The sequence below is a fragment of the Sinocyclocheilus anshuiensis genome, unplaced genomic scaffold (assembly GCF_001515605.1).
Source record: "Sinocyclocheilus anshuiensis isolate Anshui unplaced genomic scaffold, SAMN03320099.WGS_v1.1 scaffold718, whole genome shotgun sequence".
NCBI lineage: Eukaryota > Metazoa > Chordata > Actinopteri > Cypriniformes > Cyprinidae > Sinocyclocheilus > Sinocyclocheilus anshuiensis.
The window spans coordinates 2818223-2832571 of record NW_015546102.1 but is presented as its reverse complement, the minus strand read 5'-3'; the positions used below and the strand labels follow the sequence as shown (position 1 = coordinate 2832571).

Genomic DNA, 14349 nt, shown 5'->3' with positions numbered 1-14349 from the left:
ATTTGCAAAGATTCATTAAAAAACCTTATACTCACTTCTTCTGTAGGTGAAGCTGGATCACGAATGATTCGCACAAACATAGACACATTTAGGTAGATCGGGCGAGCATTCCCTTCAAAAACAAAAGTAATCCACTTTGTCTTCAGCGGCTCAGATGCTGGGATTAAATGACAACTGCAATGTTCGTTATTACATCCAACAACAGAACACCTCAGTCTCTTAGGAGACAATCTTGTCTACATCTGCTCCGGCATTGGAACAATGGCGGACTGTTGACAGCTCACTCAGGGCAGGTCTAAGGTAAAACGCCAGTGTCAGTCAACAATCATGGGAGGGGCCTGGATCTGTGTGAAGTCACACTGCCAAGAAGCTGAGAACGGCTTGATTTGAGAAAGGGGATATTATTTATAAAGATTTTAAAAAAACACTGGGTGGATTTTTATCATTTTAGGGGGGATATGTACAACCACTGCCAACACACATTTATGTTCAAACAACATGTAAAAGTTAATTTTGTATCCGATGGCCCCTTTAAAGAACTGGAACAGAATCACTAAATTCTTGAAGAGATAGTTCACCCAAAAATTAAAATTGTGCCATTAATTTCTCACCCTAGTGTTGTTCCAAACCCGTAAAACCTTTGTTCATCTTCGGAAAACAAATTAAGATATTTTGATGAAATCCGAGAGCTTTCTGACTCTCCATAGACAGCAACACAACTACCACATTCAAGGCCCAGAATGGTAGTAAGGACATCGTTAAAATAGTCCATGTGACATCAGTCGTTTAACCTTATTTTCATGAAGCTACGAGAATACCTTTTGTGCTCATAGAAAACAAAAATAACGACTTTATTCAACAATTTCTTCTCTTCCATGTCAGTCTCCACCGCGCGTTCATGAGAGTACCATGACACGTGTGTGTATGCTGCTGACGCAGAACCCGGATGTGCTGCGCCTTGTTTACAAGCAAAGGAATGCACATGCATGTGTCGTGGTACTGTCTTGAACATGCGTCAAAGGCTAACACAGAAAAAATTGTTGAAGTTATTTTTGTTTTCTTTGGGCACAAAAATTATTGTAAAATTAAGGTTGAACCACTGATGTCACATGGACTATTTTAACGATGTACTTACTACCTTTGAATGTGGTAGTTGCGTTGCTGTCTATGCAGGGTCCAAAAGCTCTCAGATTTCACCAAAAATATCTTAATTTGTGTTCTGAAGACAGCATCCTCATTTTACAGCATTTTTACACAAGTGCCTAAAACTTTTAACAGTACTGTAGCTTTGCAGATTTCAATCAACTTCAATCAACTATTGTGGGAGGGACCTGGGTCTGTGTGATGTCACACAGCCAAGCATCTGAGAATGGCTTGATTTGAGAAAGGGGTTATTATTTTGGGGAATAAAAACAAAACAAAAAAAACACTGGATTAATTTTTATCATTATAGGGTGGATGTGTACATGCACTGCCAACACACATTTATGTTCAAACAACATGTAAAAGTTAATTTTGTATCCGATGGCCCCTTTAAAGAACTGGAACAGAATCACTAAATTCTTGAAGAGATAGTTCACCCAAAAATTAAAATTGTGCCATTAATTTCTCACCCTAGTGTTGTTCCAAACCCGTAAAACCTTTGTTCATCTTCGGAAAACAAATTAAGATATTTTGATGAAATCCGAGAGCTTTCTGACTCTCCATAGACAGCAACACAACTACCACATTCAAGGCCCAGAATGGTAGTAAGGACATCGTTAAAATAGTCCATGTGACATCAGTCGTTTAACCTTATTTTCATGAAGCTACGAGAATACCTTTTGTGCTCATAGAAAACAAAAATAACGACTTTATTCAACAATTTCTTCTCTTCCATGTCAGTCTCCACCGCGCGTTCATGAGAGTACCATGACACGTGTGTGTATGCTGCTGACGCAGAACCCGGATGTGCTGCGCCTTGTTTACAAGCAAAGGAATGCACATGCATGTGTCGTGGTACTGTCTTGAACATGCGTCAAAGGCTAACACAGAAAAAATTGTTGAAGTTATTTTTGTTTTCTTTGGGCACAAAAATTATTGTAAAATTAAGGTTGAACCACTGATGTCACATGGACTATTTTAACGATGTACTTACTACCTTTGAATGTGGTAGTTGCGTTGCTGTCTATGCAGGGTCCAAAAGCTCTCAGATTTCACCAAAAATATCTTAATTTGTGTTCTGAAGATGAATGAAGCTCTAACAGGTTTGGAACGACATGAGGGTGAGTAATTAATGACACAATTTAAAATTTTGGGTGAACTATCCCTTTAAAGGTGACATATCATGAAAATCGGATTTTTCCAGGTTTTAAGTGCTATAATCGGGTCCCTGGTGCATCTACCAACCAAGGAAACGTGAAAAAGATTAACCCAGTAACTTTGTTTTGGGAAGCCTTTTTCTGCAAGCCTCTGAGAACACGAGCGCGTCTGATTTCGCTCCTTTGGTGACGTGGCAAAGGGATCTCATTATAATATTACCGCCCCTTAATCTGTAAGTTTCCACCCACGGAGCCGTCATTTTGATTTCTCAAGCGACAACGGTGTACCAGCTCTAATGCCATGGCGAAAGTTTGAGCAAAACATGCTAACTGTTCTGTCTTTGGCTGCACAGACGAGCACAGAACACTATTTAGAGTCCCAGCCTCAGAGGAGACAAGAGAGCAGTGCATTTATTGATGTATTTACTGTATATTGCTGCTGCCACACAGATCTCAAATAAACATGCGATTTATTTCCCAGCTGTTTACCTTCATAGACATTTTTGTAACTCGTGTGTGTTTTTAACGTAAACTTGTGTGTGAATGAGAACTTAGTTTAGTACTCACATGCTGTGACAGCCGCTTTCTGTCCGTGTGCTTCGGATGTGTGCACTTAGAAAACCGTATATAAGGAGTTTAAACTCATATGGTTTAAAACTCATGATTTCAGCGCGATAAACATGATAATCAGATAATGGAATGTAATGGCGCAGCTCTATTCTGGAAAAGGGGGCGGGGAGCAGCAGCTCATTTGCATTTAAAGAGCCAGGCCCGAAAAACAGTCTGTTTCTGCTTCCACTCAAAATAGGCATTTTCAAAATGATATAATAAATGATCTGTGGAGTATTTTGAGCTGAAACTTCACAGACACATTCTGGGGACACCAGAGACTTATATTACATATTATAAAAAGGGGCATAATATGTCTCCTTTAAACATTTCTATCTCTAGTCACAAAAGTTTCATTGCACTTGTACTAACAGTCTGAAAGGTGAATTTGGCTTTATATGATACATTCCTGCATGAAAGCGAGGGTCTCAAAGCTGACAGCTGCCTTTAGTGCCTAGTGTCAAACCGATTTCACAGATGTCAGATGACTGAAGTCAAGTAACATGTTGCGTTGTTAAAATGATGAGCTCTAATGAGGAATAACTCCTCTTATTATTCTCTGCTCCACCACACCCCTGACAGAAGCCGTCTTTTTCTTTCCCTGTATTTTACACAGGAGCCACAGTATATAAAGGTGGATTGATCATTAAAACCGTCCTCTCACCCCAGCTGTCCCGGCACCTAGTCTGAAAGGAGGCACCTTTGATTCGGAGCCAGGCTTAATTGGTCGTATCTAAAATGGTTTAAGTAATTAAGATGACAGAGCTGGTCTGTGAGAGAACACTTTCCTCGTGTCCTCTCGCAGAGGTCTGGCACCTCTCTAGGGTCCTCATTATGACTCTGTCCCCACAAGTTACATGTCCTCACAAGTGAAGATATTGACGGGTATCTCTCCAAGTTGACCTCCCACACACACATGATAAATTCATCATCTCTACAGAAGAGCGTTTGGGATTAAGTTGGTAGTGGTGGGAGGCAGGAGGTGATTTGACAGCGTTCGCTAATGCCCACGTTGGTTTTGAAACAAGCTAACATTGTATCATGTTTTGTTGCACTGAGTAATGCGCATACAGCATGTTATTGCAACAGAACAAGCGCGCTAGTGAGATCCAAAAGAGAATATGATGAAAACCTGGGTTGTAAAACCAAATTTAAACCTTAGAATTTACAAAGGATTTAAAACATTAACAAACATTTAATTCAATTCAGATTAATTAGAAATATTTCAGATTCTAAACTATTTCTAGGTCACTATTCGAGTAAATTTGTGACATTGATCATGTACAGATGGTCTTCCAGGATGCTCTTTGGATCATTCTCAAATCATGCATGTTTTAGGGGGGGGGGGCACCAACTTGCTACAAATGGGACATTTTAATCAATTTTCCAATTCAGCTTTTCACTAACTATTATGCTAAATTATGTAATGTAATTTGTAGTGGGAAAAAATGTACTTCATTACAAATGCAAAAGAGTTTTCACTTTTTCTGTAGTGTGTCAGTAGGAAATATCAGTTTACATTTCCAAACATTCATTTAGCCATTAATTGTAATAATCCAGTGAGATTTTTGTTTGCACAAGGAGTCTGACAACAGCCAGTGCTCCACACAGATTTGATCTCATCATCATCCAGTCTGTCTGGAATGACATGAAGAAACAGAACAAACTGAGACAGACTAAATCCAGAAGAACTGTGGCAATGTCTCCAAGATGCTTCAAGAAACCTACCTGCAAAGCTACAGTACTGTTAAAAGTTTTATGCTCTAAAAATGCTGTAAAATGAGGATGCTGTCAAAAATAATGTCATAAATAGATTTTCTTTATCAATTAACTTCTATTAACTAAATTAAATCAACATTTGGTGTGACCATCCTTTGCGTTTAAAGTAGCTTTTGCCCTAGGTGCACTTGCACATAGTTTTTCAGGTAGCTTTGCAGGTAGGTAGGTCTATTGAAGCATCTTGGAGACGTTGCATACCGGTACTAGTGTTCTAATAATTGTGGCCACCACTGTATATACAGTATATATATATATATATAGTTTTATTTAACAAGAGTAACCCTGTTCCCAAGCCCTATCCATCCAAATAAAATGTTTTACAATTATTGTTCCCCCCCCCTGGATTTTATGCATGCATATGCTCCTCAGTTGATCAGGTTCTTAGCATCCCCCAGGCAAATCCTGCAGGCATCCTTGTGAAGGATGACTGTGCAAGTAAAAGAGAATGTAAACTGAAGTGTCAGAGGAAGACCATTTCACAAGATCTGTTTTAACCTCTGTTTCTGTAATAAGAGGGACGAGTGGTGTAGGTCAGGCTTATGTGAGGCTTATGGGGTTGAAAGAAAGCCTTTGTTTGTATACAGCTATACAGACCAAGGCAGTGACTGGATTTCTGAAATGAAAACCAGGCCGTTTGTACTTCAGCGATCAATATATCATTGAATTTTCTAATATTGTCTATGAATTAAAAAGGCGAGTACAGCTTTATGTATTTTGACCCTGATAAATGAAGTACTGTGATGAACTGTGGTCATAATACTCAAATGTACATTTAGTCATTCACATAAACTTGAACATGAAAGACTGTTCAGAATAACCACAGGCACTCCTGTTCCCCTCAAACACTGAATTGGTATAAAAATTCAACTGAATACAGTCGATAATAATGTTAATCGTCTAATTAAGTGCGTAAATCTAATGCCATAAGTAGAAACTGTGAAGTAAAAACTATATATAGTGTGCTCGGTCTAATTACCTTCTGTTCAGTGAGTTAATTTTTTTAACCTTAAAAAGGATGAAACTGGACATTTCTGAAGACTGTAATATAGGATAGCTCAGTCAGAGATAAATGAAATAAATACAGTCTCTTGTCACTTTATGTATCTTGTATGTTCCTTCCAGCTGTGCTAAGTGCAGACAACGATACTTAATCAGGTTCATTAGGATTATTGATGGGATTCTCAGTTGAGGATCATTAACAGCGAAAGATTCCCGACCGCACTGCGCTCCACATGCGCGGAAGACTAGAACATATATTTCCTCAACATCAGTCAGATACGACCTCTGTCAGATGAAATGAGCTTACAACGCTTTGACACTATAGCGACATGAAGTATTACCGCTGACACAGTGCTGGAGCAGAATGCTTATTGCAGAGGTCATGTTTAGTCTGACCTCCCATTGTGGCTCATTTACCGGCAGCAGCAAAGACCAGGTAACACACGCAAATAAATAATGAAAGAAGGTGCTGAATTTAAGAGTGCAGGGGTCAGAGCTTAGCGCTTCTTCTGCGTTCATACAAGAGAAAAATGCCCAATTTCCAATTCAAAATGTGAATGCTGCCTCTAGCGCTGCACTGTGCAATGCTAAGGAGGTACGTACTGTACATGCATAAATGAGTCCTTATACATCAGCCGAAAACAAACTGAATTGTGGCATTGTTAGGCATAAGCAAATATTTTAAGGCATAAATGTTGTGAGATAATGTCATAACTGATATCACTGAGAATCCCCACGGCCTCCATTCTTAAATAATGTAAAAATCCCAGTAGCAACAACGTGGAGCATATATCAGAGATCTCAGCCGCAGGCCACAGTGCAAGCTGACTCCCTTAATGACCACACTGCAATTATTCTGCCCTTGAAACTTCAAATGCATATTAATTTGACTGAATTACATTTAAGGCTTAAACTTATAATTTCTCAAGCAGTGTAGCATTGACTTTTTGAGCATGTCCCATGCTACAAATAAATTTGTCACTGGAAGTTTGCTTTCGTTATGTTAATTAAGTATGATTATGTGAGACGGGAGACTTTGGAAATGTGCCTTTCCATCTTGTAAATATGCTTGCAACATATTTACAAGATACAATTGCGGTGTTGCAACACCACTACTGAACAGCGTGAAACAGATGCAGCATTGTAGTCATATTACAGAACAAATGGCTCTTATGAGGTAGCTCTTTTTAGAGAATCAACAACACAAAGCAAGTTTGCAAAATTGTTATTAATTAATCAAAAACATACATCACAGGCAGTTTTGTCTGATTCTTATGAACCAGTTCTTTTTAATAAATAAAAACCTACAGCGCAGCCTGTGTAGTCTGACTCACAAACAAATTATACTTATGAACCGATTCTTTTTAGAGAATCAGAAATACAGTGCAACCAGTATAGTCTGATTCCTGAACAAATGATTTGTATGAAACATTTTTTAATGAATCAAAAATACACTTATGAACAAAATACTCTTATGAACCAATTGTTTTTAATGAATAAAAAATGTACAGTGCACGCAGTGTAGTCTGTTTCCTGAACAAATAATTATTTTGAACCACTTTTTTTAATAAATAAAAAACCTACAGTGCAACCAGTTTTGTCTGACTAACAAGCAAATGACTCGTACGAGCCAGTTCTTTTTAGTGAATCAAAAACATACAGAGCAACCAGTGCAGTCCGATTTAAACAACCGACTCTGAGTTTGTTCTTTTTAGTGAAACTAATACGTACATAAAAGTGATACCTGAATCAGTGTAGTTACTGACTGGTTGTTCATATGACAATGTGTAGTAACGTATTTTATTCAAAAAATCTAATCATATAAATGTTACCACATTTAAAAACATAACCCATCATTTGGTGATGAAATGTGAATTTCTTTTTCCAAATATTTATTCCTCACAAGTTCTAAAAGAATCGTTAATGAAATCATTAAGGTACTGGAACCATACTGTTTCAGGAATTCTTAACGATTCCCATCACTGCTCGTTTGATTAGTTACAGTTTTAAGCCAGGATTTTGTTGAGCCTTTTTTTTTGTAGACTCATTCAGCCCTGATATTCCTAAAACTCTTAAATTAATGCAGTCATTTCCATTGACATTTACTTAAATGCATTTGCTCCCGGTCAGTCAGATATTGTACGCTCAGAAAAAGTGGCAGGTCATCATGAGCCAAACCATTTTTGAAGATGTACTGTATGTGACACTGACCAAGAATCAGAAAAGTGACCTATGATTATTGCACCACTGTTGCATGTGTCAAACGCATGATATTTTCACTTTAGATTTCAACTGGAATTTCACGGTCACAGGGTCCTTACCTATATCCAAATCTGTTCTGCTCGCTCTCTTCGATGGAATGTGCCGCATGCATTTTGTTCCTCCATGAATATTTAATTGGCTGGAGCCAAATTATCCCATGTATAATTTAAAGCAGGCATGTTGTTGTCTACCAATATGGAGTTCCCTGGTCATTATGAAGTCAGCAGTATTTATAAGAGGTATCAGTCTTCACCAGTGCAGAGACATGTCTAGGATAAAACAAGCATCGCTCAGCCATTTGTTCTCAGCTCTCCTTTTTCCAACCACACAAAGGGCAAACCATTATCTACTGCTGCACACCATCAGCAGTGCCAGTAGTATATTTGATATTGTATGCTTTACTTTTCTTTGGTATATAAATGTGTGGGTTTTGCTTTAAAGGAATAGTTCATCCAAAAATGAAAATTTGACACCCTTAGGACATTCCAGATGAAGATCAGTTTGTTTCTTCATCTGAACAGATTTGGAGAAATTTAGCATTACATCACTTGCTCACCAATGGATCCTCTGCAGTGAATGGGTAGCGTCAGAATGAGAGTCCAAACAGCTGATAAAAACATCACAATAATCCACAAGTAATCAACGTGACTCCAGTGGATCTATTAATGTCTTGTGAAGCAAAATGCTGCTTGTTTGTAATAAACAAATAATCATTAAGATGTTTTTAAATTCAAACTATTCCTCTATTGCTCTCTTCAGTAAATAAAGTTGTCTCATCTCAATCAGGTGAGACATATGCACAGATCAAGCACTGTTTATAAGCGAAAACCATCCAAAATGGGGGATTTTGATGTGAGAGGACAACAGGGGTTGGAAGGAAGCGTTATTATGTATTATGGATTGGTATTTTGGACAGAAGTGAGGTTTTAAAGTTAAAATGCTTTAATAATGGATTTATTTCTTACAAACACATAGCTTTTCACTTCACATGACGTTAATTGATGGACTGGATATGTGTGGGTTTTTGTGATGTTTATCAGCAGTTTGAGCAATAGCATTCTGACGGCACCCATTCACTGCATCCATTAGTGAGCAGGTGATGTAATGCTACATTTTCCCAAATCTGTTTCGATAAAGAAACAAACTTGTTTATTTCTTGGATGGCTTGAGGGTGAGTACATTTTCAGTAAATTAAATTTTTTTGGGTGGACTATTCCTTTAAAGCAATGGAATAAAATTTTCTTTCATGTATGTTCATGTTTTGCATATAAATGTGAGGTTTCAAAATTAAAATGATTTTTCATAGATGCCTGAAATGTGCAGATGCTCCTTGCCAGAAAAGCTGCCCCACCAATTTGGATATCAAGTCTTTCATCACCAGCATTTCCAACAAGGTAACACCTACTACAATGCTTGAACTCGCTCGCTCAGCAGCTACTCCGAACACAGTTTATTGATGTTGGCTTAAGTGATAATCTCATAATCCTTTGTGTATTATATTTCTCAGTTAGTTAAGCACAAACACTTATACGTGGCTTTATTCGGCCAGGTAAAATCTCCAAATCTCTGCTTGAGTCCATGTTTATAGTTGACTCTATTGTGTGTCTTCTAGAACTACTATGGTGCTGCCAAGGCAATCCTGTCCGATAACCCTCTGGGTTTGACCTGTGGCATGGTGTGTCCCACCTCTGATCTGTGTGTGGGGGGTTGTAACCTCTATGCCTGAGGAAGGCCCCATCAATATTGGTGGGCTGCAGCAGTTTGCTACTGAGGTAAGGTGCTCTTCAATGCAATGGCTAACAACTGCAGATTTTTCACCCTTAAGTCAAAGGTCTGGTGTGGTGATGATTCAAATAAACTTGAAGCTGAAAAGTAATGTAAAAACAATGTATTGTATGTTTGAATTTCAAGTCTTATTTTTGTACTTTAACGTAATGATTCCGTCAGTGGTCTACTGATGGTGCTCTCCTCTGTTCTTTCTGCTCTCTTGTACTTTGTGCTGTCTTGTAGCAGGCTTTGTACGTTCAGTTCCTCACTCACATTCCTATAACAATCACCAGGCTCTTTTTAGTTCATCTGAGAAAACTCAGTGGGAAAGACTTTTTCTCTGATGGAATGGACTTTTTTTTCAAAGGTGTAAATCAAGAACTAGCTCAGGCAGGGAGAGAAAAAGTTTGCCTTTGCTCTCTTGATTTTTTCTTTAGTTCTTAATCTTTTTGAGAAAAGTAAAAAAAACAAGAACCATAGAATTGTTTTTTTTTTCATGTTGCCTACCTAGTAGCCTACTACTTTGTACGGTCCTATTTGTTTAGCTTATTGTCTTATTTGTTGGTAAATATGTATTGGTTATTGTTGTCTGGCTGTGATTGAGTTAGCTGTGTGATTTCAAACTCTTATGTTTAACATTAAATCAGACAAATACTGTATAAACATTTATACACTACCATTCAAAAGTTTGGGGTCCGTAATATTTTTGTTAATGTTTTTGAAAGAATTCTCTTACGCTCACCAAGACTGCGTTTATTTGATTACAAATACTGCAAAAACAGTAATATTATGAAATACTTTTACCATAAAAAACTGCTTTCTATGTTATTATATTTTAAAATGCAAGTTATTTCTGGGCAGTATTTTCAGCAGCCATTTCTCGAGTGTACAGTATCACATGATCCTTCAGAAATCTTTCTGAGCTGATATCAATGTGCTAAAATCTTACTGACCCTAAACTTAACGGTTACTGGTGTATATATTATTTATAAGTTATGGAATAGTTTATTATTTTAGTAGGGAAATATGACTAAAAGGATTGATGCATAACCTAGTGACACTTTTCTTGTTAAAAATACGTTATGTGTCAGAAACGAGACCGGGATCCAACAGCAGGTGAAACAAAAAATGCAAAGTTTATTGAAAACTGTGATAACAGAAAATGCTCAGTCAATAAATCAGCCGGATAGCAAATCCGCCAGCAAATAGTCAGCTTTGATCAGCGCAGAGGTCAGACCAGCCTCTGCCGAGCCCGCGGAGAAGAGAGGCGGCGAACCGGCAATTGAAAGCCGCCGCTGAATTCCAGAGGTAGTGCCGAGCGTGGGCAGAGAGGAATCGGAAGGGGCTGCCGTGAAGAGACAGGCCTATGATAAGAGAGAGCCTAGGCAGAGAGCCGACCAGAGTCCTAGAGGGGCAGGCGGGTAAAAAGGGGAGGGTGACAAAAACAGGAACGCCAGACCGACTAGACTAGAAAAATAAACAAAACAAGACTGGGTTAGAAAACACAGCATGCACTGAGACGATCTGAGCTACAGAATTACGGAAATACATTACGGACTAACACAAGACAGCAACAATGAGGGCAAGATAAAGGGAAGATAATGAGGACAAAACGGGGTGCAGGTGAGGAGGGAGAATTAGCTAACAGGGATAACGAGAGGGGCGGGGTAAACCCCATGATGACAGCAGAGCACATGGCGAGCCGTCAAAACAAAAGGCCATGTGCTCCATGACAACAAAGCCTAAGCAGACCCCACCGAGATCGTGACATTATGTCTAACTATGCTTTATTTTGTGTACTAAAAATGTCTATATTACAACATGGTTATCACTGGCATTTTTTTCCATATATGACAACCTTTCGGTAGGATGACCCAGCTTTACAATAGCCTGCTCTCCCTTATTTCTAAAACTAGTGTGTCCATCTGTCAAATGTCTAGCTGTCCCGTCTTCACCCGTCTTATCTTCTCTTCACCTGACCTAAGTGAATCTCTCCATTTTCACATCCCCCCTCTTTGAAAAAAAAATCATCCTGAGAGGTCCAGAGAGTCCTGCAAGAGAAGACTAGCCATACCGTCCTGTCAGCTGCTTCCCCCCGTCACCTCTCACCACAGAGATGACAGCTCCTCTCTTCTCAAATGTGAAAGGACATGGTTGTTTATCAGCCTGTTGATTAGATAAGCCCTAGACAGGGCCATCAGTGGCCGCTCGCCTCCCCTCCTCTCCTCAGTATGAGCTCGCCGACATACACAGACCAGTGCCTGCATTAGTGTAAAGCAGGAACCGTACAGTACATCACATACAGTAAATCACATTATATGCCTAGGGTGGCTTCTGGTAAACAGTCAGTTGAGATGATACAGACGAAGCCTGAAAGGCTTTCTGGAGCTAAATAAGAGAGGAAAGAGAAGAAGGCGATCACAGCGTAATGTTATTTCATTAGGCCTGAGCGGATCTGTGCCTTTACTGTAAAAAGCTCCAGGGAGGTCAACTTTGAACTGTAATTTGCAGTTCCTTATAAATATTCCAGAGGTTACAGTGCCAGGGAAATAGGATTTATGTATTTTATGGAGCCAGAATAAAGGTGAAGTTTGCTCTCCTCAGGTGTTCAGTAAGATGGGCATCCCTCAGATCAGGAATCCAGAGCTTCCTCCAGCACTCGAAATGCCGGAGAGCTTCCACACGAGGATCACTCTCATTGGTTGCGGCCCTGCCAGCATCAGCTGCGCCTCCTTCCTGGCTCGGCTAGGCTACGATAACATCACCATCTTTGAGAAACAGAAATACATCGGTGGCCTCAGGTAAAGTAAATGATTCTGCAGTGATCCTCTTAACCTAAGCCTGAAAAACCATGCTGGTCTTGGTCTTGCTGGTGGACCACTGTAGTCATGTTGTTCTCCAGAAAAACATTATCAATGTGCTGTCATAGTCATCTTATCAGTCGACTTAGCTGTCTAGTTTTTGTTGACAAAAATACTGTAGGTTGGTTAATTGTCAATCAAATAAACAAGCACAAAAATAGTCATTTTAATAGGCCTTTAAAAACAAGTAGACTTACAAAATATTATCAATGTTAGCAAACATTTTGTTAGGATAACTAGTATGTTATTAGAATATTATTTATTTTATTAATAGTATATTAAGGATAGGCAAACTGATTTTAAATATAACACAAATGTAATTAAATATGACAGTTTAGAATATTACATATTTATTTATTTGTTATTATTATTCAATGTCATTTTATTAATTTTATTTCTGAATATTAGGTATTTATAATGCTGCTCAAAGGTTGGGTTAATGCAATGTTTGGGTTAATGTTTTAATGCAATGATGCATTAAAACATTTTTACAGTTATATTTTTCAGTTACTTGTAATAATAGTTCACGTTACTGTTTTAATGTATTTTTTATTAAATAAATGCAGCCTTGGTGTGCATAATAGTCGTCTTTTAAAAATATTTCGAAAAAAAAAAAACACCTTCCCGACCCGAACCTTTTGAACAGAAGTATATGTCATAATACTGCTTGCTTGCTTGCTTATGTATTAATTAATTAATTTATTTGGTTTTGTGTTGGTAATATTAGTTTCTCTGTTATATGCTCCTCCTGGATCTTTAATGAGCAGAACACGTGCTTGAGTGCAGAGAGATCACATGTGCGATTTGAACAGGTGCCGTTTGCCCCGAATGTTATTTACTGAAGAAGTCTGAATGATACACCATCTTGTAATTCCCATTATTATTATTTTACTCACGCCCGATGGAGAATGAGATGTTGTCAAATGCACTATATCTTTCACATGCGTTATGGGGTTGTTCACGTGGACATCGATTTGTACAGCGTCAAAGTAACTGGACGTCATTCATTTTCAATGAGAGGTGGCACAAGCATGAGCTAGAGAGACAAAGTTGAACAGAGCTCAGCAGACTGATCGATCAGGGCATCCTGATCATGACTAATCAATAGGGCTATAATGCCACAAAGAAACAATTGCAAATATTAAAAGTTGTATTTGTGTGTCTCCCTGTCTTTGTTTGCAGCACTGCTGAAATTCCTCAGTTCTGTTTGCCCTATGAGGTGGTGCAGTTCGAGATTGATCTGATGAAGGATCTTGGCGTAAAGGTACCAGTGAAAGAGAGATGGGGGGATGTCAGATCCTTCCAACCCATCAACAGCCAAATGTCACTGACATTAATAACCGTGCAGGGAAAAAAGCAAGCTAACAACACACAATTAAAAGCCACATTAGTGAGGCAAGTGGCAAAGACATCCATCTGTCCACTGCCTGAGAGCTGTGATTGTGAGAAATGGCAATCGATAGAACTCATCCAGATCACCTGACCATGATTAATTTGATTTTAGTCTTGAGTGAGCTGGAGAGAGACAGAAGGGGTGAGGGAAAGGGTTTCTGAAACTTAATGGAGGTTGGTTAAGGTTAGGTAAGGGGGACATCGACTCCCATGAGCTGACCCTCAACACTTTATTCATTTTTTAGCAAAGAAATTCCATTTCCAATTATTTTAATCAAGAAAATTAGTGTTGATTATGATTCCACCATGTTCTGTGAACAAAAACACTTAATCTTACTCAAATAATTACCCCCCCCCCCCAAAAAAAAAAAAAAAAAAAC

At 38.6% G+C, this 14349-nt stretch overlaps 1 protein-coding gene across 1 annotated transcript in view; it reads left to right on the top strand.

Moving 5' to 3' along the window:
* LOC107700576 (dihydropyrimidine dehydrogenase [NADP(+)]) overlaps positions 1-14349 on the top strand; it is a 174782-nt gene that overhangs the window by 29702 nt on the left and 130731 nt on the right. Inside the window, 5 exon segments of the mRNA XM_016502294.1 lie at positions 9256-9343; positions 9562-9671; positions 9673-9721; positions 12321-12517; positions 13760-13841. Coding sequence (XP_016357780.1) covers positions 9256-9343; positions 9562-9671; positions 9673-9721; positions 12321-12517; positions 13760-13841 — 526 coding nt within the window.